Source organism: Arachis ipaensis, chromosome B6 (genome assembly GCF_059453495.1).
Source record: "Arachis ipaensis isolate K30076 ecotype BB chromosome B6, ASM5945349v1, whole genome shotgun sequence".
Taxonomy (NCBI): domain Eukaryota; kingdom Viridiplantae; phylum Streptophyta; class Magnoliopsida; order Fabales; family Fabaceae; genus Arachis; species Arachis ipaensis.
In genome coordinates, this window is record NC_142441.1 from 97,123,522 (window position 1) to 97,149,505 (window position 25,984).

General features: G+C 34.5%; 2 protein-coding genes, 1 non-coding gene and 1 pseudogene across 3 annotated transcripts; 3 read left to right on the plus strand and 1 right to left on the minus strand.

Moving 5' to 3' along the window:
* Positions 1-875: 875 nt before the first annotated feature.
* On the minus strand, positions 876-4,862 carry LOC110271728 (zinc finger BED domain-containing protein RICESLEEPER 2-like). Its single transcript, XM_088490797.1, has 4 exons — positions 4,851-4,862; positions 1,288-3,250; positions 1,137-1,168; positions 876-989 (listed from the first exon to the last, which is right to left on the minus strand). Exons 1-4 carry the CDS (start codon positions 4,860-4,862, stop codon positions 876-878), a joined length of 2,121 nt encoding a protein of 706 aa, XP_088346923.1.
* An 8,235-nt stretch (positions 4,863-13,097) lies between these two features.
* LOC148561890 (small nucleolar RNA R71) lies at positions 13,098-13,205 on the plus strand. Its single transcript, XR_015887593.1, has one exon. It is a non-coding gene; the product is annotated as a small nucleolar RNA R71 (small nucleolar RNA).
* Positions 13,206-20,802: 7,597 nt separating this feature from the next.
* On the plus strand, positions 20,803-22,597 carry LOC148561891 (uncharacterized; annotated as a pseudogene).
* Positions 22,598-24,571: 1,974 nt separating this feature from the next.
* Positions 24,572-25,677, plus strand: LOC148561892 (uncharacterized). Its single transcript, XM_088489594.1, has 4 exons — positions 24,572-24,673; positions 24,760-25,081; positions 25,149-25,246; positions 25,321-25,677. Exons 1-4 carry the CDS (start codon positions 24,602-24,604, stop codon positions 25,675-25,677), a joined length of 849 nt encoding a protein of 282 aa, XP_088345720.1. The 5' UTR covers positions 24,572-24,601.
* The last annotated feature ends 307 nt before the right edge of the window (positions 25,678-25,984 follow it).

A 25,984-nucleotide genomic window follows, 5' to 3' on the forward strand; every position in this document is an offset into this window, starting at 1 on the left:
AAACCAAACCAGTTTTTTGGTTAACCAAAAATATAGTATTGGTTAATTAACCAAATTGGTTTTATATTATAAAACCGGTTATTAACCGGTTAGTAAAATTCAAAACCGGTTTTTAACCGGTTATTAAAATAAAAACCGGTTTTAAAAAATTAACCGGTTTTTATATAGAAAAAACCGGTTTTATATCAGAAAAGTGGTTTTTATACTAAAAAACCGGTTTTTATATTAAAAAACCGGTTTTTACACTAAAAAACCGGTTTTTCAACTAAAAAATTGGTTTTTAAACCAAAAAATTAGTTTTTACACCCAAAAACCAATTTTTACACAAAAATTAATATTTTTACATACAAAAACCCAAATTTTTTACCTTTTTTCTTTTAAATTGATTTTTTTAATCTAAAAATTAATTTTTTTTCTTTCTAAATAATACAAGTAACATCAATCCGAGAAATATCAACAAAATAAGTTAAAATTTGACTTAAATCCATGATGTTAAAAATTGGATTGAATTGACCGGTTTAATTGGAATCAACACAAAAGCATAGACATGGTCATCTATGCTTGACATGGTAAATTGGAATCTATGCTTGACATGGTAAATTTTGTCAAGGAAATTGAACTAACACTTTACCACCTGACATGTATGTTACATCACAGTGATCACAAAAACGACTCACAAAACTTATCATTCTCCAATGTCCTTGAGTATCAATCGACAATAAAATGTCAACCTCAATAATAATTACTTTTCTAAACTTTTGGTGGCAATACTTATCACATACACCAAGAGCAAAGAAGGTATAAGGCACATTGGGATCAAACTCTTCATTCCCAATGGCACTTCAAAAGGCTTCTTTAACAATGAAAATTTTCTCCTAAGCCAAAGAAACGATGCAAATTCCAACCGCAAAAAATGACATTGCAACTGCTATAATTGTTGACACCAATATCCCCATCCAAGGAGTACAGAATTTCTTTGATCTATCAGACTATCACCAAACATAAACATAAACAAGTCTAATCATATATGGAAAAGCAAGTCTAATCTCTTTACCACCTAAGTGTTTAGAATAACTAAAGAAAACAAACAATCAGACTTTCTAGTCATCCTCAAGCGCAATTGAACCTGGACCCACTGAACAAGTAATGTCCTCTGATAAAATCAAATCTGCACACAAAAAAAAACTATAATTATAACTTTTAAAAAATTATAATTATAAGTTAAACTAAAACATTTTCTAAGTAAATCATATGATATATTTAAAAAACATTTAATATTCAATTTACCTTGCTCGACCTTTTCAAGCTCTTCGAAATTCTCAGGTGCAAGAGAAGAGAAAAAGTCTCCTTTAAGCCAATCTTCGGTACATACAAGGGCTTCTACCATCTTAGGAGTCAATGAGCTACGATATTGATCGATGATTCTTCCCCCCATACTAAAAGCAGACTCGGAAGCTACTGTTGAAACTGGTATAGCCAATATGTCCCGTGCCATATTTGCTAGGACGGAAAACCGATTCGAGTTTACCTTCCACCATCCAAGAATATCCAAAGGCTTATCATCTGGCTCACAGTCTTCATTCAAATAACGATCAAGCTCAGATTTAAGATTGGATTTGCGACCGGTTGATCGGCGATATAACCCCATATCATAAATGTCTTTAGCTTTATCACTTGGACTCGGTTGGGAGAGGGTATCATCTTGGTTTCCTTCATCTGCACCTTGATATAAATTATAAAGTGAATGAAGACAAGAAGACAACTTTGTCTTCAATTCACCGCCCACTTCCGCACCAAAAGAATTAACTAGGCACCACTCAACATAATCCAACTTATGGCAAGGATCTAGAACTACGGCAATTAACAACAACATGTTAATAGTTTTTGCATTTCCCCAATACTTGTTGTATTTTGCTTTCATCTTACTTGCCATAAGACTTATGCTCAAATCATCATCATCACGATATTGTTGAATCCTCCTTCCAAGAGCAAACACTTCTTTCATGTATAAGTTACTAGTGACATAAGAGGATCCAGAGATGCGAAGTGTAGCATCGTAAAACATCTCTAAAAATGGTAAGACGGACTTAGCATAATCCCAATCTTGAATTGAAGGTACCCCTCTTCCCTTGTTTAATTCTTCAACAAATTTTTTGTCTTGCATCTCTAATAGCTCAAATGCCTTCTGATGCTTTAAAGCTGCTACTAGCATTAAGTATGTAGAGTTCCATCGCGTTTCAACATCTATGCAAACAAGACTCTTATGTGGAATATTCTCTTGTGCAATACATGCCTTGAACCTAGCTAATCTTGAATTTGAGGATCTAACATACTTCACAGCATCCCGAATTTTGGCGACCGAATCATCAATCTCCTTCAATCCATCCTTCACAATCAGGTTTAAAATATGCGCACAACACCGCATATGGAGATACTCCCCATTCAAAACTGAACTCTTCCAAGAAATCAGCCTTTTTTTTAAATACATAACTCCTACATCGTTGGACGATGCATTATCAACTGTCAAACTCAAGATCTTGTTCAACTTCCAGCTATTCAAGCAAGCTTCAACATTTTGAGCCATAATCTCTCCTGTGTGGCCGGTGACTTGGCAAAAATTTAGTATTTTCTTTTGCAACTTCCAATCCACATCGATGAAATGAACAGTCAAACACATATACGCCATATTCTGACACGAACTCCAGTTATCAGTTGTAAGACAAACTCTTCCTCCATATTTGGAAAAGTATTTTTGAAGTTGAACCTTCTTTGTTTCATAGAACATCAAGATGTCACGTGCCAATGTAATACGTGAAAGAGTGTTGAATCCTGGTTGCAGAGCCGCCGAATATTCTTTGAAACCTTGACTTTCTACAAATCGAAAAGGAAGCTCCTCGCGAATAAACATTGATATCAATTTTTCCCGGGCATATTCTGCATCAAACCTACCCACTTGTGCTTCTGGGCTAGGCGATGTGCCTGTTTTCTGTCGTTTGCCTCTATCTGAACCGGGATTGCTTATGCAAATCTTTAAATGTGATCTCATTGCACTTGTTCCATTCCCGCACTTGATCACTTTTAAACAGTGTTGACATTGAGCCTTATTTTCATCATCAGATGTTCTCTTGAAGTGGTCCCAAACTGTTGATCGATTTTTGCGCTCAGATGATGTGGTTGGGAGAGGAGGTAATGTAGAAGCCGAATGCTCTGCAGACTCTGACATGGGAACATCACGATCGGCTACCTCATTCTGAATAAGAAGCCATAAAATCTAATTATTAAATACTTCAAGACTCTACTCAGTGCTTTCTGCTTTTTAACTTAACAAAAGACAAGAGATACACCCAACAGAATCATGTATGATGTAATGTAACAAACATATATAAACTTATTACATATAAGGCTATTGAATGAATGAATCAGAATTTACTTACATGTGTTATTTATTCTGTGTTATATATGATGATTCAATCAATATGCTGTTAAAGTATTCTTTATGTGAAGGACTAATGAGTAAGCATAAATAATGACCCAAAGCCCAAGATAATGCATACCATTCCACTAACTACTACTAAAACTATTTAAATAAAGTAATGCATACCATTCCACTAACAATGGCAATGCCCTTTACTTGCGCCACTAACTACTAAAACTATTAGTAAGTGGTATATACTATATAGTATATAATAACAATAGCATAATAGGAAATCAGAGTAAGAGAAGTGGTCATGGGCTTGTGGGAGGTTTAGTTGAAGCTATTGAAAGTATAGTTAGTTAAGCTAGCTAAGATTAAGTTATTGAAAGTATTAGTTATATTCACTTTGTCAATTTGTTAGTTTGTTAGGAAGTGACTTTTTTCAATTCTGTTATAAGTTTATAGCTGTTTTCAATCTTGTGTTCAAGTCTATTAGTTCAAGACTATTAGTTCCTAGCTTCTATAAATAGCTATGCATAATGCTCTACTTGGACTATGTCTTGTATTCTTCTCTAATCAAAGTGTGTTTAGTAAAGTTCATTCAATCATTTCTTTTTCTGCTTTACCTATTCTAGATTCTAATTCTTTATTACTTGATCTAGTTTTTGCATTGTTGTTTTCTGCTGCATAACTCTGATATTCAAAAAAGTAGCATAATCACTGCAATTCTTCTTATCAATTATTTTTCCCATGAATAGAAGTGTAGCTTATCATACCCAACAGGAATTCAACTTTCTAGAATACTAGACCACTAGCAAAAGGTGTCAAAGTCTTAAGCAGTGCCAATTCAATGAATTCATTTAACTTGTACTACAGCTTAAGCAGTTCAACATCAAGATCAGGAGACACGAAACAATACCAAAAACAGGACAACAAAAGCATGTAATATAAGCAATTACAACTTCATGCCATCTCACTAATATCCCTCAATATTACTCTTGTAGTCTTAAGTTTCTCCTAACCAAAACCTAAACGGATAAGAATATCTAAAGCTCAAGAAGCGATAAACCTTGAAGATAATTCAAACAAATGGTACAAAAGTAGAAGTCCCAAATCCTGTTTATATGATCAAAACTATAGTAAGTACTTTGTGAGGCAAACCTGTTTTCCTCCTTCCCGTTCAACCAAAAAAATAGTGATTTTTCATATGATTGACAAATCAAGTAAAACAAAATAAAAGCTCAATCACAGAAAAATAGGAACTGATATGCACTATAGTTTAATGGTGCAGAAACACAGCATAATGCAGTAGCCAGAACAACAATTCTCCATTCAATGAGACAGATAATTAGAACAACAGTTCTCCATTCAATTCATACAAATTAATAAAGTCTTAACCAATCAAAAAGTGAACCAAAGTGAAGAAGAAACTTACAGTAGGATCCATTGAAATGAAGAGTTCAATGCTGAGAGATTTAAAATCTACACCTTTTCAATCCATTAAAATGAAGAAGTCAGAAGTATACTAATGAAGAAACAAAACAGAACAAATCAACAAAATAGAAAAAACCCAAATAACAAATCCAACTTAGAACTCAGAACTAAGGCAAGGAGGGGGTTTACCTCAATTGATGAGCTCCGGCAAGCCACCGACGAAAGAAGACAATCGAAAAAGATAGATACTCAGGCGAATCAAAGTGAAGACAGAGACACAAAGTCGCGAATGGGAGGTCGAGGCAGAGAGCCAGAGTCGCGAATCAAAGTGAATACTTGAAGAGGTAGAGGTCTGACGAGCCACAACGAGCTCCGGCGAGAGGCGGAGGAGAAGAACGGTTGACGGCGGTGAACTGGAGAAGAGTGAATTGGGTTTTGTCGGTATCGAAGAGACGAAGAAGAGTGAATTAGGTTTAGATTTAGGTTTTTTTAAATTTGGTTTTGGTTTTGGTTAACCGGTTAAAAACCGGTTTTTTTTAATTTGGTTTTGGTTAACCAATTTTAAAAAATATGGATATGGTTTTAAAATTGTTTTATTAAACTGGTTAACCAAAATATGGTTATGGTTTTTTAACCGGTTAACCATATTTTGGTTATTTTTTGAACAGCCCTATTTGGTTGTACTATCTTGACACTTTAAGATCAGATCAAACTTGCAGCCCCTAATCGAAAGTGGTTATAAGAGTAAGTTTCTGTGTCCATGCTTGATCTGATTGGCATATTATGTGTTGTTTGTTCCCTTTATAATATAAAAATCAAATTCTTTTCTTTTCTTTTGTGCTTCAGTTATAATACCTCCATCAGCACTTGATCGTCTAGGTAAGTTATGTTACCTCTTTCACTTCAGTTTGGTAGTGGAATCTTCTTCTTCTTCTTAAATTTTTTTCCTTGAAAGTGGTGTGTTGCTTTAACTTGGATCATGTTTTGGATCCCTATTTAGATTTAAAGTCGTTGTGCTCTCTGTTATGCTATGCTTATTAATGCTTCCTAGTCTACATCATTGCTTGATTTGTTTCCCACCTTAATGAGTGGAAGACAGAGCAATTGGTACATGTTTTGGAATTTTTGAATTTATTCTGATAGTGATCTTGGGATATTTTTTTACTATTTTGTTGTATTATCATTTAGTAACTTTGGAGCTTACTTAGATTATGTATCATGCTGTGGTCTTTTAAGATCAAAGTTTAAATGTTTTTTCCCCTTTGATTTCGTGTCTTGTAGGAATCGTTTGCTGGTGAAGGTAATCATGGTCAGCCTTCTAGACAAGGTGATATTGATGGTGTTTTGATGGTGTTTTTAACTTGTCCTTGCAGTTTTTTTCCCTCTTCCCGTCATGAATATTTTGTTTGATTCTCTTTTGTAATAGTATGAAGCCAGCGTTAGTTTAAGAGTGTAATGAAATTAGTTAGTTTCTGTATTTATATGATATTCATTTTGTTCAAACTATTTGTTCAATATTTCAGTTGAATAATTTGAAGGTACTAATATTATTTATTGTGTTATTAGATCCATAAGGCCGACAAACAAATCGATAAGCTCTCTGGGCTACTTCAAAAGCTAAAGGTACCTATTATTGCCATCAGTTATCACTTTTTATTGTTAGCTAGGTTTCATCTACAGTTGTTACTAAATGGAAATGTTGCAGGAAGCTAATGAAGAATCAAAAGCCGTTACAAAAGCATTTGCTATGAAAGGTATATTGCATCAGAGTCGAATTGGGTCATAATGTGTGAGCTTTTTTGGCATCAATATTGGCTATGTAAATATTCATGGTTCATATTGCATCAAATCAATAATTTTTAAATATATTGCCTTTTCCATTGGGACATTATGCGTGACTGAAACTTAATGCTCTATGATCACACTACAAGAATTTGACAAATTAGCGACGATTTTTTGCGAGAAATATTTTTTATCACTAATCCATAACTAACTTGCGAGAAATTAGTGACACATTACCAACAAAAACAATGAGCAATCACAAAATATCCAAACTTGAGAAAAACCACTGATTAGCGAGAGATTTACGAGTAAGTCTGTTTCTCCCAAATTCACTTTTGTAGCTAAAAAAAGAGCGAGGAAACTTTTCTTGCTAATTTGTCACAAATTAATTAGCGAATGACAATGTTCTAGCAAATCAGTCACTTAGGGGATTCAATCAAATAAAAGTAAAGTAGCGAGGGATATTATTATCACTATTCCGTCGCAAGTGTATGATATATAATTAGCGAGAAACAATTCACACACTAGTTCGTTGCTAAATAAACTTTGTGTGAAAAGGGTAATTAGTGAGAAACAATATTCCTAACTAATCCGTCACAAAGACTTGAAATGCATTTTGCGATGGACAATTTTGTAGCTAATTTATCACCGAAAACTTTATTTTTAGCGAGCAACTAGTTTCTCGCTAATTTGTCGCATAATATTGTAAAATTCAAAATTAGGGTAGCGACAGAAAATAGTCGTCGCTAACTGGTCGCAACAGATAAATCATTTAGCTAGGGAAGTGTTCCTTGCTAATTAGTCGCTAAAGTGGAAATACGGATATTGATCGCCTACGACCAAAGTAGTGAGAAATTTGCGACCGTTTAACAACTGACATACTTCGTTCGCTGGTGTACGAAATCGTGATCATTCCATTCCTTGGTAACGGCGCTAAAAACTCAACACGCACGTTCATGATCTTATATCTATTTCACAACTTCGTACAACTAACCAGCAAGTGCACTGGGTCGTCCAAGTAATAAACCTTACGTGAGTAAGGGTCGATCCCACGGAGATTGTCGGCTTGAAGCAAGCTATGGTCACTTTGTAAATCTCAGTCAGGCGGATTCAAATGTATAAAGAGATTATAGTGAACGAAAATTAAAATAGGATAGGGATACTTATGTAATTCATTGGTGAGAATTTCAGATAAGTGTATAGAGATGCTTTCATTCCTCTGATCTCTGCTTTCCTGCTGTCTTCATCCAATCAATCCTACTCCTTTCCATGGCAAGCTGTATGTTGGGCATCACTGTTGTCAATGGCTACTTCCCGTCCTCTCAGTGAAAATGGTCCAAGATGCTCTGTCACGGAACGGCTATTCATCTGTCGGTTCTCGATCATACTGGAATAGGATTCATTGATCCTTTTGCATCTGTCACTACGCCCAGCACTCGCGAGTTTGAAGCTCGTCACAGCCGTCCCTTCCCAGATCCTACTCAGAATACCGCAGACAAGGTTTAGACTTTCTGGATCTCAAGAATGGCCATCCATGGGTTCTAACTTATACCATGAAGACACTAATAACTCGAACTCGGTCCCCTGTATTAGATATCCAAGAGATATCAATTCAATCTAAGGTAGAACGGAAGTGGTTGTCAGACACGCGTTGGTAAGTTGAGAATGATGATGACTGTCACGATCATCACATCCATCATATTGAAGTGCGAATGAATATCTTAGAAGCGAAATAAGTTGAATTGAATAGAAAAACAGTAGTACTTCGCATTAATCTTTGAGGAACAGCAGAGCTCCACACCTTAATCTATGGTGTGTAGAAACTCTACCGTTGAAAATACATAAGTGATAAGGTCCAGGCATGGCCGAATGGCCAGCCCCCATGATCTAAGAACTAAACGTCCCAAGATGTCTAATACAATAGTAAAAAGTCCTATTTATACTAAACTAGTTACTAGGGTTTACAGAATTGAGTAAATGATGTAGAAATCCACTTCTGGGGCCCACTTGATGTGTGCTTGGGCTGAGCTTGAAGTTTACACGTGGAGAGGTCATTCTTGGATTTGAACGCCAGTTTGTAACGTGTTTCTGGCGTTGAACTCCACTTTGCAACTTGTTTCCGGCGTTTGACTCCAGACTGCAACATGGAACTGGCGTTGAACGCCAGTTTACGTCATTTAAACTCAGGAAAAGTATGAACTATTATATATTTCTGGAAAGCCCTGGATGTCTACTTTCCAACGCAATTAGAAGCACGCAATTTGGAGTTCTGTAGCTCCAAAAAATTCACTTTGAGTGCAGGGAGGTCAGAATCCAACAGCATTTGCAGTCCTTCTTCAACCTCTGAATCTGATTTTTGCTCAAGTCCCTCAATTTCAGCCAGAAAATACCTGAAATCACAGAAAAACACACAAACTCATAGTAAAGTCCAGAAATGTGATTTTTAATTAAAAACTATTAAAAATATACTAAAAACTAACTAAATCATACTGAAAACTATGTAAAAATAATGCCAAAAAGCGTATAAATTATCCGCTCATCACAACACCAAACTTAAATTGTTGCTTGTCCCCAAGCAACTGAAAATCAAATAGGATAAAAAGAAGAGAATATACTATAAATTCCAAAATATCAATGAAACTTAGCTCCGATCAGATGAGCAGGACTTGTAGCTTTTTGCCTCTTAAATAGTTTTGGCATCTCACTCTATCCATTGAAGTTCAGAATGATTGGCATCTATAGGAACTCAGAGTTTAGATAGTGTTATTGATTCTCCTAGTTCAGTATGTTGATTCTTGAACACAGCTACTTTATGAGTCTTGGCCGTGGCCCTAAGCACTTTATTTTCCAGTATTACCACCGGAAACATAAATACCACAGACACATAACTGGGTGAACCTTTTCAGATTGTGACTTAGGTTTGCTAAAGTCCCCAATTAGAGGTGTCCAGGGTTCTTAAGCACACTCTTTTTTTGCTTTGGACCTTGACTTTAACCGCTCAGTCTCAAGTTTTCACTTGACACCTTCACGCCACAAGCACATGGTTAGGGACAGCTTGGTTCAGCCGCTTAGGCCAGGATTTTATTCCTTTAGGCCCTCCTATCCACTGATGCTCAAAGCCTTGGGATCCTTTTTATTACCCTTGCCTTTTGGTTTTAAGGGCTATTGGCTTTTTTCTCTTGCCTTTTGGTTTTAAGAGCTTTTGGCTTTTTCTGCTTGCTTTTTCTTTTCCTTTCTCCTTTTTTTTTCACTATTTTTTTTCGCAAGCTTTCTGTATTCACTACTTTTTCTTGCTTCAAGAATCATTTTTATGATTTTTCAGATTATCAAATAACATTTCTCCTGTTCATCATTCTTTCAAGAGCCAACATATTTAACATTCTTAAACAACAACTTCAAAAGACATATGCACTGTTCAAGCATTCATTCAGAAAACAAAAAGTATTGTCACCACATCAAAATAATTAAACTAGTTTCAAGGATGAATTCGAAACCATGTACTTCTTGTTCTTTTGTAATTAAAACATTTTTCATTCAAGAGAGGTGATTGATTCATAGGACATTCATAACTTTAAGGCATAGGCACTTAAATACTAATGATCATGTAATAAGACACAAACATAAATAAACATAAAGCTCAAAAATCGAAAAACAGTAAATTTAAGAACAAGGAATGAGTCCACCTTAGTGATGGTGGCGTTTTCTTCTTGAGGAACCAATGATGTCCTTGAGCTCTTCTATGTCTCTTCCTTGTCTTTGTTGCTCCTCCCTCATAGCTCTTTGATCTTCTCTAATTTCATGGAGGATGATGGAGTGCTCTTGGTGCTCCTATCCTTAGTTGCTCCCAATAATTGTGTGGAGGAAAATGTATCCCCTGAGGTATCTCAGGGATCTCTTGATTTGCAGTCAAATGTTCTACCACTGAGCTGTAGACCCTTGAGATGGATCTCTCCATCTCCTATGACTCAGAGGTGGAAGCTTTTGTCTTCCCTTTCCTCTTTCTAGAGGTTTCTCTGGCCTTAGGTGCCATCAATGGTTATGAAAAAACAAAAAAAAAAGCTATGCTTTTACCACACCAAACTTAGAATGTTGCTCGCCCTCGAGCAAAAGAAGAAAGAATAGTAGAAGAAAAAGAAGATATGGAGGAGAAGGAGGGATGTGTGTATTCGGCTATATGGGTGGGCTTGGGTGAGAAAGAGATTTTGAATTTTGAAGGTAGGTGGGGTGTATGGATGTGAGTGGTGAATGGAAAACAGAAGGGATGACTGTGAATGGAGAGAGAGAGAGGGTGATATAGGATTATGAGGAGGAAAGGTGAGTAGAGGTATGTGGGGATCCTGTGGGGTCCACAGATCCTGAGGTGTCAAGGATTTACATCCCTGTACCAATTAGGCATGTAAAATGCCTTTGCATGCATTTCTGGCGTTTAGACACCGAAGTGATGCTTGTTCTGGGCGTTCAATGCCCATATGCAGCATATTTCTGGCGTTGAACGCCAGCTTCATGCTTGTTTCTGGCGTTCAGCGCCAGCTCCATGCTCTGTTCTGGCGTTGAACGCCAGCCAGATGCTCCTTACTGGCGTTTAAACGCTAGTAAGCCCTTCCTCCAGGGTGTTCTGTTTTCAATGCTGTTTTTCATTCTGTTTTTGAATTTTTTTGTAGTTTTTGTGACTCCACATGATCATGAACCTAATAAAACATGAAATAACAAAGAGAAAATAAAATAAAAATGATTAAATAACATTGGGTTGCCTCCCAACAAGCGCTTCTTTAATGTCAATAGCTTGACAGTGAGCTCTCATGGAGCCTCACAGATAATCAGAGCAAGGTTGGGACCTCCCAACACCAAACTTAGAGTTTGGTTGTGGCCTCCCAACACCAAACTTAGAGTTTGATTGTGGGGGCTTTGGTTGACTCTGTAGTGAGAGAAGCTTTTCATGCTTCCTCTCCATGGTTACAGAAGGAGATCCTTGAGTTTTAAACACAAGGTTGTCCTTATTCAGTTGAAGGACCAACTCTCCTCTGTCCACATCAATCACAGCTCTTGCTGTGGCTAGGAAGGGTCTTCCAAGGATGATGGATTCATCCTCATCCTTCCCAGTATCCAAGATTATGAAATCAGCAGGGATGTAAAGGCCTTCAACCTTTGCTAGCACGTCCTCTACTTGTCCATAAGCCTATTTTATTGAGTTGTTTGCCATCTCTAATGAGATTCTGGCAGCTTGCACCTCAAAGATTCCTAGTTTCTCCGTTACGGGGAAGGGCATGAGGTTTATCCCTGATCCAAGGTCACATAGAGCCTTCTCAAAGGTCATGGTGCCTATGGTACAAGGTATTAAGAACTTTCCAGGATCCTGTTTCTTCTGAGGCAATGTCAGTTGATCCAGATCACTCAGTTCATTGATGAGTAAGGGAGGTTCATCTTCCCAAGTCTCATTACCAAATAGTTTGGCATTCAGCTTCATGATTGCACCAAGGTACTTGGCAAATTGCTCTTCAGTAACATCCTCATTCTCTTCAGAAGAAGAATACTCATCAGAGCTCATGAAGGGTATAAGAAGGTTCAATGGAATCTCTATGGTTTCTAAATGAGCCTCAGATTTCTTTGGTTCCTCAAAGGGAAACTCCTTGTTGATCACTGGACGTCCCAGGAGGTCTTCTTCACTGAGATTCACGTCCTTTTCCTCCCCTGTAGGTTCGGCCATGATGGTTATATCAATGGCCTTGCACTCTCTCTTTGGATTTTCTTCTGTATTGCTTGGGAGAGTACTAGGAGGAGTTTCAGTGATCTTCTTACTCAGCTGGCCCACTTGTGCCTCCAAATTTCTAATGGAGGACCTTGTTTCATTCATGAAACTTAGAGTGGCCTTAGATAAATCAGAGACTAAATTTGCTAAGCTAGATGGATTCTGCTCAGAATTCTCTGTCTGTTGCTGAGTGGATGATGGAAAAGGTTTACTATTGTTAAACCTGTTTCTTCCACCATTAGTAAAGCCTTGTTGAGGCTTTTGTTGATCCTTCCATGAGAAATTTGGGTGATTTCTCCATGAGGGGTTATAGGTGTTTCCATAAGGTTCACCCATGTAGTTTACCTCTGCTATTGCAGGGTTCTCAGGATCATAAGTTTCTTCTTCAGAAGATGCCTCTTGAGTACTGTTGGATGCAGCTTGCATTCCATTCAGACTATGAGAAATCATATTGACCTGTTGAGCCAATAGTTTGTTTTGAGCCAATATGGCATTCAGAGCATCAATTTCAAGAACTCCCTTCTTCTGAGGTGTCCCATTACTCACAGGATTCCTCTCATAAGTGTACATGAACTGGTTATTAGCAACCATGTCAATGAGTTCTTGAGCTTCTGCAGGCGTTTTCTTTAGGTGAATGGATCCACCTGCAGAAGTATCCAATGACATCTTAGCTAATTCAGACAGACCATCATATAATATATCCAGGATGGTCCATTCTGAAAGCATGTCAGAAGGACACTTTTTGGTCAGTTGCTTATATCTCTCCCAAGCTTCATAGAGGGATTCACCTTCTTTCTGTCTGAAGGTTTGAACATCCACTCTAAGCTTACTAAGCTTTTGAGGAGGAAAGAACTTGGCTAAAAAAGCCGTGACCAGCTTATCCCAAGAGTTCAGGCTATCTTTGGGTTGAGAGTCCAACCAGACTCTAGCTCTGTCTCTTACAGCAAACGGGAAAAGCATAAGCCTGTAGACCTCGGTATCAATGCCATTGGTCTTAACAGTATCACAGGTCTGCAAGAATTCAGTTAAGAACTGAAAAGGATCTTCAGATGAAAGTCCATGAAACTTGTAGTTCTGCTGCATCAGAGAAACTAATTGAGGTTTCAGCTCAAAATTGTTTGCTCCAATGGCAGGAATGGAGATGCTTCTTCCATGTAAATTGGAATTAGGTGCAGTAAATTCACCAAGCATCCTCCTTGCATTATTGTTGTTAGGTGCGTCTGCCATCTCCTTTTCTTGTTCGAAAATTTCAGTAAGGTTGTCTCTGGATTGTTGTAATTTAGCTTCTCTTAGTTTTCTCTTCAGAGTCCTTTCAGGTTCTGGATCCGCTTCAATAAGAATGCCATTTTCCTTGTTCCTGCTCATATGAAAGAGAAGAGAACAAGAAAAGAAGAGGAATCCTCTATGTTACAGTAAAGAGGTTCCTTATTGTTAGTAGAAGAAGAAAGGGAATACGAGTGAAGAAGAATGGATAATCCAAACACAAGGGTGAGGATAGGAGCAGAGATATGAGATGAAGAGAAGTGTTAGTAAGTAATTAAATAAATAGAAGAAGATGAGAGAGAGAAATTTTCGAAAATAATTTTTGAAAAGAAGTTGATGATTTTCGAAAATTTAAAAGGGAAATAAAATTAAAATTAAAATTTAAAATAATTAATTAATTAAAAAGAATTTTTGAAAAAAGAGGGAGGTATTCTCGAAAATTAGAGAGGGAAGAGTAGTTAGGTGGTTTTGAAAAAGATAAGAAACAAACAAAAAGTCAATTAGTTAGTTGAAAAAGATTTGAAAATCAATTTTGAAAAGATAAGAAGATAAGAAGTTAGAAAAGATATTTTAAAATCAAATTTTTTTTTGAAAAAGATATGATTTGAAAAGATATGATAGAAAGATATGATTAAAATTAGTTTTGAAAAAGATTTGAGTTTTAAATCAAAATTAATGACTTGACTCACAAGTAATCACAAGATATGATTCTAGAACTTAAAGTTTGAATATTTCTTAACAAGCAAGTAACAAGCTTGAAATTTTTGAATCAGAACATTAATTGTTGATAATATTTTCGAAAATTATGAGATAAAATTAAGAAAAATATTTTTGAAAAATATTTTTAAAATTTTCGAAAATAAATAAGAAAAATGAAAAAGATTTGATTTTTGAAAAAGATTTTGAAAAGATAAGATTTTTAAATTGAAAATTTGATTTGACTCATAAGAAACAACTAAATTTTTAAAAAGTTTTGAAAAAGTCAACTCAAATTTTCGAAAATTTATGAGTGAAAAAGGGAAAGATATTTTTTTTTATTTTTGAATTTTTAATGATGAAAGAGAAAAAGATCAAAAAGACTCAATGCATGAAAATTTTGGATCAAAACATGTGATGCATGCAAGAACACTATGAATGTCAAGATGAACACCAAGAACACTTTGAATGTCAAGATGAACATCAAGAACTTATTTTTGAAAATTTTTAAGAAAAGAAAAACATGCAAGACACCAAACTTAGAAATTTTTAATATTTAGACACTAAGAATTCAAGAATGCATATGAAAAACAAGAAAATACACAAAACAATAAATTTTAAAGATCAAACAAGAAGACTTATCAAGAACAACTTGAAGATCATGAAGAATACCATGCATGAATTTTTCAAAAATTTTCAAGAAAAAATAAAAAGATGCAATTGATACCAAACTTAAAAATTGATACTAGACTCAAACAAGAAATACAAAATTATTTTTGGTTTTATGATTTTATAAAATTTTTGTGTTTTTCGAAAATTATTTTGAAAAAGAAAAATAAGGATTTCAAAATTTTTAATAGGAATTCCAGGAATCTTGCAATATTAGTCTAAAGCTCCAGTCCAGGAATTAGACATGGCTCACTAGCCAGCCAAGCTTTCAGTGAAAGCTCCGGTCCAAAACACTAGACATGGCCAATGGCCAGCCAAGCTTCAGCAGGACATTACATGCATTGAAGTGATTAGTTGAAGCCTCAGTCCAAAAGAATTTAGACATGGCTTTACAGCCAGCCAGGATTCAACAAATCATCATGAAACACTAGAATTCATTCTTAAAAATTCTGAAGAAAAATATATATTTGAAAATAATTTTTTTTTTGAAAATTAAAAGAATAAAAACAAAAACTTAAAATTAGAATAAAGTTACCTAATCTGAGCAACAAGATGAACCGTCAGTTGTCCAAACTCGAACAATCCCCGACAACGGCGCCAAAAACTTGGTGTTGTTGCCGGATAAAAAACATGGCACTGTTGTATCCGGAAACAAATGTGAAATAAGTCCCCGGCAATGGCGCCAAAAGCTTGGTGTGCGAAATCGTGATCATTCCATTCCTTAGTAACGGCGCTAAAAACTCAATACGCACGTTCATGATCTTATATCTATTTCACAACTTCGTACAACTAACCAGCAAGTGCACTGGGTCATCCAAGTAATAAACCTTATGTGAGTAAGGGTCGATCCCACGGAGATTGTCGGCTTGAAGCAAGCTATGGTCACTTTGAAAATCTCAGTCAGGAGGATTCAAATGTATAAAGAGATTATAGTGAACGAAAATTAAAATAGGATAGGGATACTTATGTAATTCATTGGTGAGAATTTCAGATAAGCGTATAGAGATGCTTTCATTCCTCTGATCTCTGCTTTCCTACTGTCTTCATCCAATCAATCCTACTCCTTTCCATGGCAAGCTGTATGTTGGGCATCACCGTTGTCAATGGCTACTTCCCGTCCTCTCAGTGAAAATGGTCCAAGATGCTCTGTCATGGAACGACTATTCATCTGTCGGTTCTCGATCATACTGGAATAGGATCCATTGATCCTTTTGCGTCTGTCACTACGCCCAGCACTCGCGAGTTTGAAGCTCGTCACAGCCATCCCTTCCCAGATCCTACTCGGAATACCACAGACAAGGTTTAGACTTTCTGGATCTCAGGAATGGCCATCCATGGGTTCTAACTTATACCACGAAGACACTAATAACTCGGACTCGGTCCCCTGTATTAGATATCCAAGAGATATCCATTCAATCTAAGGTAGAACAGAAGTGGTTGTCAGGCACGCGTTGGTAAGTTGAGAATGATGATGACTGTCACGATCATCACATCCATCATATTGAAGTGCGAGTGAATATCTTAGAAGCGGAATAAGTTGAATTGAATAGAAAAACAGTAGTACTTCGCATTAATCTTTGAGGAACAGCAGAGCTCCACACCTTAATCTATGGTGTGTAGAAACTCTACCGTTGAAAATACATAAGTGATAAGGTCCAGGCATGGCCGAATGGCCAGCCCCCATGATCTAAGAACTAAACGTCCCAAGATGTCTAATACAATAGTAAAAAGTCCTATTTATACTAAACTAGTTACTAGGGTTTACAAAATTGAGTAAATGATGTAGAAATCCACTTCCGGGGCCCACTTGGTGTGTGCTTGGGTTGAGCTTGAAGTTTACACGTGAAGAGGTCATTCTTGGAGTTGAACGTCAGTTTGTAACGTGTTTCTGGCGTTGAACTCCACTTTGCAACTTGTTTCCGGCGTTTTACTCTAGACTGCAACATGGAACTGGCGTTGAATGCCAATTTACGTCATTTAAACTCGGGCAAAGTATGGACTATTATATATTGCTGGAAAGATCTGGATATCTACTTTCCAACGCAATTAGAAGCGCGTAATTTGGAGTTCTGTAGCTCCAAAAAATCCACTTTGAGTGCAGGGAGGTCAGAATCCAACAGCATCTGCAGTCCTTCTTCAACCTCTGAATCTGATTTTTGCTCAAGTCCCTCAATTTCAGCCAAAAAATACCTGAAATCACAGAAAAACACAAAAACTCATAGTAAAGTGCAGAAATGTGATTTTTAATTAAAAAATAATAAAAATATACTAAAAACTAACTAAATCATACTGAAAACTATGTAAAAACAATGCCAAAAAGCGTATAAATTATCTGCTCATCATTCGCTGATTTCAAGTCGCTAATTAGCGGGCGAAATACATTTGTCGCTAAGTTGTTGCAAGTTTAATTTAGCGAGCGACTTGGCAACTGCAATCTTGTCGCAAAGCAGAAGCTATATCCTACCTAATTTTTAGCAAATTACTTGCTAATCTCGTTGAAAATCCGTCAAAGAGTTATAACAACTCCAAAGCCAATCACGAAAAGTTTTAGAAGTAACTTGTCGCAATTGAGTCACTAATCAAAAGCTTATTTAGTGAGGAAATAGTGACCTCTTAACAACTGATAGACTTTACTTCTTTATTTCATGTTGTTATTAATTTGTGAGGAAAAACGTTAGTCCTTATTCCGTCATTACTTTAATTAGCGGCTCATCCGGCACTATCGTGCCTATTCAATCGTTTTTTCTATTGAGTTTAAGAAATTAATTTTATATTTTTATTTTTAAAATTATAAATTTAATATTAATAATTATAAATAAATTATGAAAAAGATAAAATATATTAAATTATTTCATGTAAAATCTTTAAAATAAATAAATTTAAATTAAAAAATAAGATTAAAAAAATATAAGGTTATTATTATGTGTAACTAAATCAATATAAACACTTACTAATATTATTTAAAGATTAGTTACTTATAAATGTTATTAAATTTATTTATTTTCTCAATCCTATTTAATTAGAAGCAAATTTAAAAATTTATATGCAAAGTATTTTTTTATTTTCATCCATAATTATAATAGATAAAAAAATGTATTACTTCAATTTTATCTTAAATATCTTTCATTATCTTTAATTTTATTATTTTTTAAAATTATTAATTTATATTTTAATTATATCATCTCATCATATTATACACTATCCTTTTCTCTTTTTATTCTTTATATATGTATAATTATTATTATTATCTCTGAATAATATAACTGTCATTTTAAAAATTGGTCAAAAATATAATTATCAGTTAATTTTTGTTTCTTTTTTTTTTACCGTTATCTTTTTATTTTACACATAACTTATATCCTTATTGTCTTCTTCATTATTCTACTGAGTACATGTAATACTCTTTTTCTATCTTTCTTCCACTTAATGAAAAAAATAATGATAGATATGTGTATGGAGAATAAAAATAATGAAAATAAAAATTAAAATTTTCGAAAGAATAATGACTAATGATGATTTAAGATATTAAATATAAAATAAAAAAATATAGCAATTAAAATTATGCAAAAAAAAGATTTTTTTAAATTTAAATTTTTACATTTGCTTCAAATTAAATAAGATTGAGAAAATAAATAAATTTAAAAATATTTATAAATTTTTCATCTTGATTGTTACATATAATAACAACGTAATGATAATATTATACTTAAATTTATTCAAATTTTATTATTCTATATATTAAAAAATTAAATAACTTATAAAATTTTTATTTTTTTTATTTTTTTATTTATTAATAATTTATTATTTACAAAAATTTTATTTTTTATCTTAAATTTATTATTTAAAAAACATAAAAATTAATTTTCCAAAAATATTAGAAAACAAAAGGGGCAGAAACGGTGTCGTCCCAAGTCTCCCCCTCCTAAGCTGAATGACTACCAACCTTGAACCCCCAACGTCTCTCTCATGCCATTATCATCTTCGGTCGCTCTGTGTCCTCACTCTCTCAAGCTCAGTCACCGCGCTCGTTGTCATCTTCTTGCTTCGGTCATCAAGCCAGTTGGCCAGCTTTCTTCACCATCATTGTCTTGCACCCAGTCGCACACCTTATTCCCCATCATCGTCACCGCGGAAGAAGCAGCAGGTCTCGGGGTCGCACTCTGTCTCGTCATCCTCTCGTACTCAGAAGTGCGCCTTCCCTGCGTTCGTCGTTGCCGGCAACAGAGGTAGCAAGTCCTGGTGGGTTGGTCTTCGTTCATCTTCTTACTTTGAGTCTCGCCTCAGGTTCCTTCGCACAACCCAATTTGGTTAGTTCCAATTAATTTTCCCTTTCTTTCTGTTCTGAAATGATCACTTTACTGATTGAGCTTGAATGCACTTTGATTTTGTTGTCGAAAGATGAATTTGTTGCTGAAAGTTGAATGTGTGGCTGAAATTTATTACTGAACCTTGAATTTTTTGCTTATCTGAAATGGTCACTTAAATTTGTTAATTGTTGAAAGAATTTGTTACTGATTGAACTTGAAAGCACTTTAATTTTGTTGTTAAAAGTTGAATTTGTTGCTGAAAGTTGAATGTGTGGCCGAAATTTGTTACTGGAACCTTGAATTTTTTGCTTATCTGGAATGATCACTTAAATTTGTTCATTGCTGAAAGAATTTATTATTGATTGAACTTGAATGCACTTTGATTTTGTTGTTCAAAGTTGGATTTATTGCTGAAAGTTGAATGTGTAGATGAAAACTTTGTTAATGGAACCTTTAACTTGTTGCTGTTCTGAAATGATCACTTAAATTTGTTCATTGCTGAAAGAATTTGTTACTGATTGACCTTGAATGCACTTTGATTTTGTTGTTGAAAGATGAATTTGTTGTTGAGAGTTGAATGTGTGGCTTAAATTTGATGCTGGAACCTTGAATTATTTGCTTATCTGAAATGCTCACTTAAATTTGTTCATTGCTGAAAGAATTTGTTACTGATTGAACTTGAATGCACTTTAATTTTGTTGTTGAAAGTTGAATTTGTTAGTGAAAGTTTAATGTGTGGCTGAAATTTGTTACTAAAAGTTGAATGTGTTGTTGAAATTTGTTGCTGGAATCTTGAATTTTTTGCTTATCTAAAATGATCACTTAAATTTGTTAATTGCTGAAAGAATTTATTACTGATTGAACTTGAATGCACTTTGATTTTGTTGTTGAAAGTTGGATTTATTGTTGAAAGTTGAATGTGTGGCTGAAATTTGTTACTAGAACCTTTAACTTGTTGCTGTTCTAAAATGATTACTTAAATTTGTTAATTGCTAATAGAATTTGTTAGTGATTGAACTTGAGTTTTTTGCTGTCTTGCTTCATATTGTCATGAATTTTAAGTTCCTCTTTTCTTACTGTAATGGTAGTTCTGTCAATCTCTTGAGTTCTTATTGTATTAAAAGATATAATTAGTTATTGATATTTTTTTATTGAACCCGGTATATCTCCATACTTTTTAACCTCGTGACTTGAAGTTCTTGCATGAGATTAATGATACCCAATTGTTTTTGGTTTTTCTAATGCTTCAAATTGTTTATGATTATTTTCTTCAATCTTTGTATATTATCTTTTTATGATTTATATCTTTATTTTCAAATTGAATGTATTATATTTGTTACTTTATAACTTGTAGAAGGGGTTATTTAGTGTGATTGTGAATAAAAATATATTATTGAAATGTAGGAAAAAATATATACGAGACTATGAACATTTATATGCATGTTAAACATTGGTATTACAACTAAAATAAAACCTTAGTCCAAATAATCATGGCGCCCAATAGAAGTTGGATGTCACGAAGGCAAGATTGCACTGGTCATCTAAGCGAGGAATTTAAGAAAGGTGTTGTGGAATTCATAGATTTTGTAGAAAGAAACCCGACAGTCATTGATAGTTTAGGTCGCATTTTTTGTCCATGCACAAAATATAAAAACAGACTTAGGGATGAAATATTTTGGGTCGAAAAGCATTTGTGTGATCGTGGGTTTATGGAGGGTTATATAAACTAGACTGCTCATGGTGAGGAAAGATGGGTTGAACAGGACGTAACAAATGTTACCCAAGAACATGAAGAGGAGAATACAAATCCATATGTAGACATGGTTATTGATGCTGTAGGTGATAACTTAAACGTAATGGAAGGTTTAGAAGAGGATCCAAATCCATCCGCGTCGAAGTTTTATAAGTTGCTGAGGAGTGCTAACGAACCTTTGTGGGATGGCTGCACCAAGCATACAATATTGTCAGCTGTAACCCAGCTAGTTAACTTGAAGTCAGAATTCAACATGAGTGAGAGCTGTTATAATCGAATGGTTGCCATAATCAAGAGCATGCTCCCAGAATCAGAGAAGTTGCCAGAAGATTTCTATCGGTCAAAGACAATGATTCTAGAATTGGGATTAGGATATGAGAAAATTGATGCTTGTCCTAATCACTGCATGCTATATTATAAAGAAACAAGTGACAAAACTAGTTATGGAGCCTGCACAATGTGTAGACACCCACGATTTAAGCCAAAGGCAGGGGATACAGCTAATAGCAGTAGGGATGTGCCATACTCAATATTGAGATATTTTTCTATTACTCCAAGGCTTCAATGTTTGTTTATGTCTAAAACTACTGTGCAATATATGAAGTGGCATGAGATTGGAGTACGCCATGATGAATCGGTGATCACACATCCGGCTAATGCTGATGCTTGGAAACAATTTGATGCCACCCATGAACTATTTGCCCAAGAATATAGAAATGTTAGGCTTGGACTTTGCACTGATGGTTTTAATCCATTTTCTGGCTCGAAGACTCCATACTCACGTTGGCCTGTGTTTGTCACACCTTACAATCTTCCTCTAAGTATGTGCATGAAAAGAGAGTACATATTCCTCATTCTTTTAATCCCTGGACCGAAGTCTCCCGGAAAAAGATTAGATGTTTATCTTAGACCACTGATTGACGAGTTAAAGGTTTTGTGGAACAATGGTGTTACTACTTATGATGCATGGGAAAAGAAAAATTTTAACATGAAGGCAGCATTATTGTGGACTATAAGCGATTTTTCAGCTTATGGAATGTTATCTGGTTGGAGCACTCATGGTCGACTTTCTTGTCCGATTTGCATGAAGAACACTAAATCGTTTCAACTACAACATGGCGCTAAACCCTATTGGTTTGATTGTCATCGACAGTACTTGCCTGCTGGTCATGCATTTCGTCGTGATCGATACTCTTTTAAAACGTCAACTGTGGAAAACTCTTTTCCACCGAAACAAATGAGTGGAGTTGAAATCTTAAATGAGTTGGACAAACTCGAGGAAGCTAACTTTGAGGCTAATTCGAGAGGAAAAAAGGGTGACTTTGGTACCATTCATAATTGGGTGAGAAACAGCATATTTTGGGAGTTGCCTTATTGGTCAACTAATTTGATAAGACACAATTTAGACATTATGCACATTGAAAAAAAATATTTTTGACAACATCTTTAACACTGTTATGGACGTAAAGGGCACGACAAAAGACAATGCAAATGCAAGAGAAGATTTGAAGCTAATATGCAAACGCTTTTGAATTTATTTGAACCTAAGACACTCGTCTGGATCAATCTAGGCTTTCCTCATGTAGGCCAGGTATACATTCGCCGTTGAATTTATTTTACCGTTAACAACTCTTGATTTAGTAAATTTGATGTAGTCTTATCTTATTGAGTTTATGTGAGCAAACTGCTGACATTGATTCTTCTCAACTACCGATACACGTGTTAGGTATGTAGTTGTACTATACGTTTGAGCTGCATGTCTTTATTGTGATTTAATTAATCCTAGGCGAGAAAGTGGTTTTATCGTATCTATTTTTTTGGCTTTTTTTTTGTTTAGCTCAACGGAGTGATAATAATGATGAATCTCATCTTTCACATTTGAATGTGGGATCAGCATCACAACCATCCCCACAAGTTTTGTCACAATCGTCACCATAATTAGATAGTATGATTTATTTCGGCTGCTAAATATTTACATATTCACAAATAACTACACATCTAATTGAAAATTCTCTTATTCATTGTAGGTGTGAATTCGTCTGACGCATCTGCTTTAGACGCAGAAGATAATGAGCTACCTTATGTTGGACAATCAAGTGTGCATACTGAAACTAGGAGTAACGGGAAGCTGATAATAGATGTAGAGAAAGGCGATAAACCATAAGTAGTTATACTATTAATTTGACCTTTCTATATCAGCATACTTTCTACTTAAAATGAAAAAGAAGGGTATCACTAGGTGCAGTAGCTTTAATTTATTAGTTTATTACTAGATTTATTAAAATTGACCCAATTTGTACCTACTTTTATTAAAATGGATTCTAACAAAAAAATGATTTAATATTGTTAAAACTAACGAGATTACGATAACAAATAAATTACTTTGAAAGTGATAAGTCAAACAATAGTCTAATGATTTGTTTATCCATAGCCAGACACCATAAACGGCACTAGTTAGTTATTGTTATCCAAATATTTTATCAATTATAATTACTTTTTAAATCAAAATATCTAAACATAAACTACATTAAAACAAACTCAATCTTAATAAAATCAAGTTGAACTCAATCCTAATTTATAAGAGCTAAACCAAAAATACACATAATGGTTAGCCTAACTTGTAAGTATTATCTATTGTATGTAAATTCTGCCTTTGATTTTAATCAAAGAACATATTCTAACCTAAACAAAAAATTAGAAACAAGGCAATTCGAGGTTGAATACAGATAACTTAAAATCTACACAGCTGAAATATCTATCCTATTTTTTTGTTCCTAAGTTTGTGTGAAAAATATATATATTTTTTCCATCATATTTGATAAGCAAGTCTTACCATCATATTAAGCATTTAAGATTGAATACAACTTTGGCATTTATTCCTTTTATAATTTAATCAAAAAAAAAAAAATCAAGGGCCATAATAATATTTGGACAAATCCTTCGAACCGTTGTTCATCTAAACTTTTTCATAGGAGATATGGACGTGAATGTGCCCTATATAAAGTTGCAAACTTTGTGTTTACTTTTCCTGTTTTATATAGGTCTAATTTAAGTCTTTCAGGAATCAAAAACAAAATTCATAAATCAATGTATAACAATCTATAATTTTCACTTCAAATTTGTTACAGTAAACAGTTTAACACAATCTTTAATTTATTAGTTTATTACTAGATTTATTAAAATGGACCCAATTTGTACCTACTTGTAACAAAATACATGCCTCGTGAGTAAACTAAATATTTGGTCTGATTATTACTTGTTTTTTTCTAATCTATTCTTAATTTAATTGATGCGGTTATTTTTTCTTAATTTAGTTGATGTACCCTTGGGAGCTTTACATTCTTATGATCTATGTTATTTTCATGAATTATTTTAAAGTTGTGAGTAGTATAGCTAAGCCTAGAATTTGTTGTTGCTTTGATAATCTATGTTGTTGTGTGTTAAACTATTTTTGATAATCGTGCATTTTTTAATGTAGGCAGAGATTTACAGATCATACGGTAACTCGTGATATTACGAAAGATTTGCTAAGTAGGATGCCTTCTCCAGCACCAAGATGGCAGGGTTATTGTCCAAACATGAAGGACGAGTTTTTTATAGGTTTTCTGGTAAGTGATTATGATGTTGCTTCAATCCAATTTTAATATATAATTGGATTGAGTAATTACTAAGTCTTTCGAATGCTTAAATTTAGGAAAAACATGAATTTGCATCAAATTATGATAAGGCTATAGCAAGAACTGTTTGGAATAGGACAATGCTTGACCGCTATCCTGATATTTTGAAAAGAGCAAGGGAAAGAGGTTTTAAGGAAGCAAACTCAACTAGTATTGCTGACATTAAGGGTCATGGACCTAAAGAAATGAAAGTTGATGTTTGGAATGTCTTAGTTGATCACTGGTTAGATTCAAAGTGGAAAAACAAGTCTGTGGCTGGTAAAAAAAATAGGGCTGCTATGCCTGTTCATAAACTACATACTGCAAGGTCTATCAGTTTTGGCAAACACAAGAGAAGAAAGGTATAAAGAAAAATATTGCCTATCTTAAATGATTTATTATACTATATTCTAATAAATGTTGTTATAAGAAGCTAAGTTGAAGCATTGTGTATCTTTCCTTGAAGTATTGTTCATAAGAAAAAAAAGTGGAGAATATGTTTCTGAAGTATCCAAGGAAATTATTGTAAGAGTCTTTAATTTTGTAGTATAATTTACTTCCAGTTTTCTTAATAATATGTCTTTATTTTTCTGCTGTAGGACTTATATGGGGAGGCAATATCACAAAAATATGGAGAAGATTTATTAGATCAACTTGAAGTTGATCCTGACGTGTGGACAGAAGTTGCAGGAACCAATAAGAAAGGACAAGTTCATGGGTTAGGCCGCAGTCTAGATATTGGTATTCATGATCATAGAAATGTGCCATTACCAGAAGATACAGGTGTTTTTACAGTCAAACCAGTTTCACAAGCAGACATCATTGAAGCTATTAAAGAAGCGTTGCCTAATGCTATAAATGCATTGTTGCCTAGTGTTGTAAATGAAGCTATACAGAGTAATCTACTGTCTCTCTTTTCTAAGATTCCAGGATTCCCCCAAGAAAATGACCATTAGAGTGATTTTGCTGGAAATAATATTGATTAAGTGGCTTATGTTAATGCATTTTGTTAGGCTTAGCTTATTTAGGTAGTTTATTTGTTTGATAGATAATTGATTGGGCAATTTGATGCATTTTCAGGTTTTATAGAAGTTAGCTTACTTTTATTGGTAGTTTACTTAGTTGATAAATAATTACTTGGATTGATTTTTATAGTTACTGATATTGTTAGATTTAGCTTGTTTTGGTATTTTATTTGTGAAATTCCTATGTTGGAGATGTTACATTAGACTTTTATTTTAATAAATATGTTGGGTTTGATTT

Bases quoted from the DNA above. Each gene is read 5' to 3' on its own strand.
- LOC110271728 (XM_088490797.1), bottom strand. The intron at 1,169-1,287 runs GTAAATTGAATA...TTTTGTGTGCAG, and splicing joins GCTTGAAAAGGTCGAGCAAG to ATTTGATTTTATCAGAGGAC. The intron at 990-1,136 runs GTGGGTCCAGGT...GTTTGGTGATAG, and splicing joins CAGAGGACATTACTTGTTCA to TCTGATAGATCAAAGAAATT.
- LOC148561892 (XM_088489594.1), top strand. From the start codon at position 24,602: ATGCCTTCTCCAGCACCAAGATGGCAGGGTTATTGTCCAAACATGAAG. The intron at 24,674-24,759 runs GTAAGTGATTAT...GCTTAAATTTAG, and splicing joins AGTTTTTTATAGGTTTTCTG to GAAAAACATGAATTTGCATC. The intron at 25,082-25,148 runs AGGTATAAAGAA...AAATGTTGTTAT, and splicing joins TGGCAAACACAAGAGAAGAA to AAGAAGCTAAGTTGAAGCAT.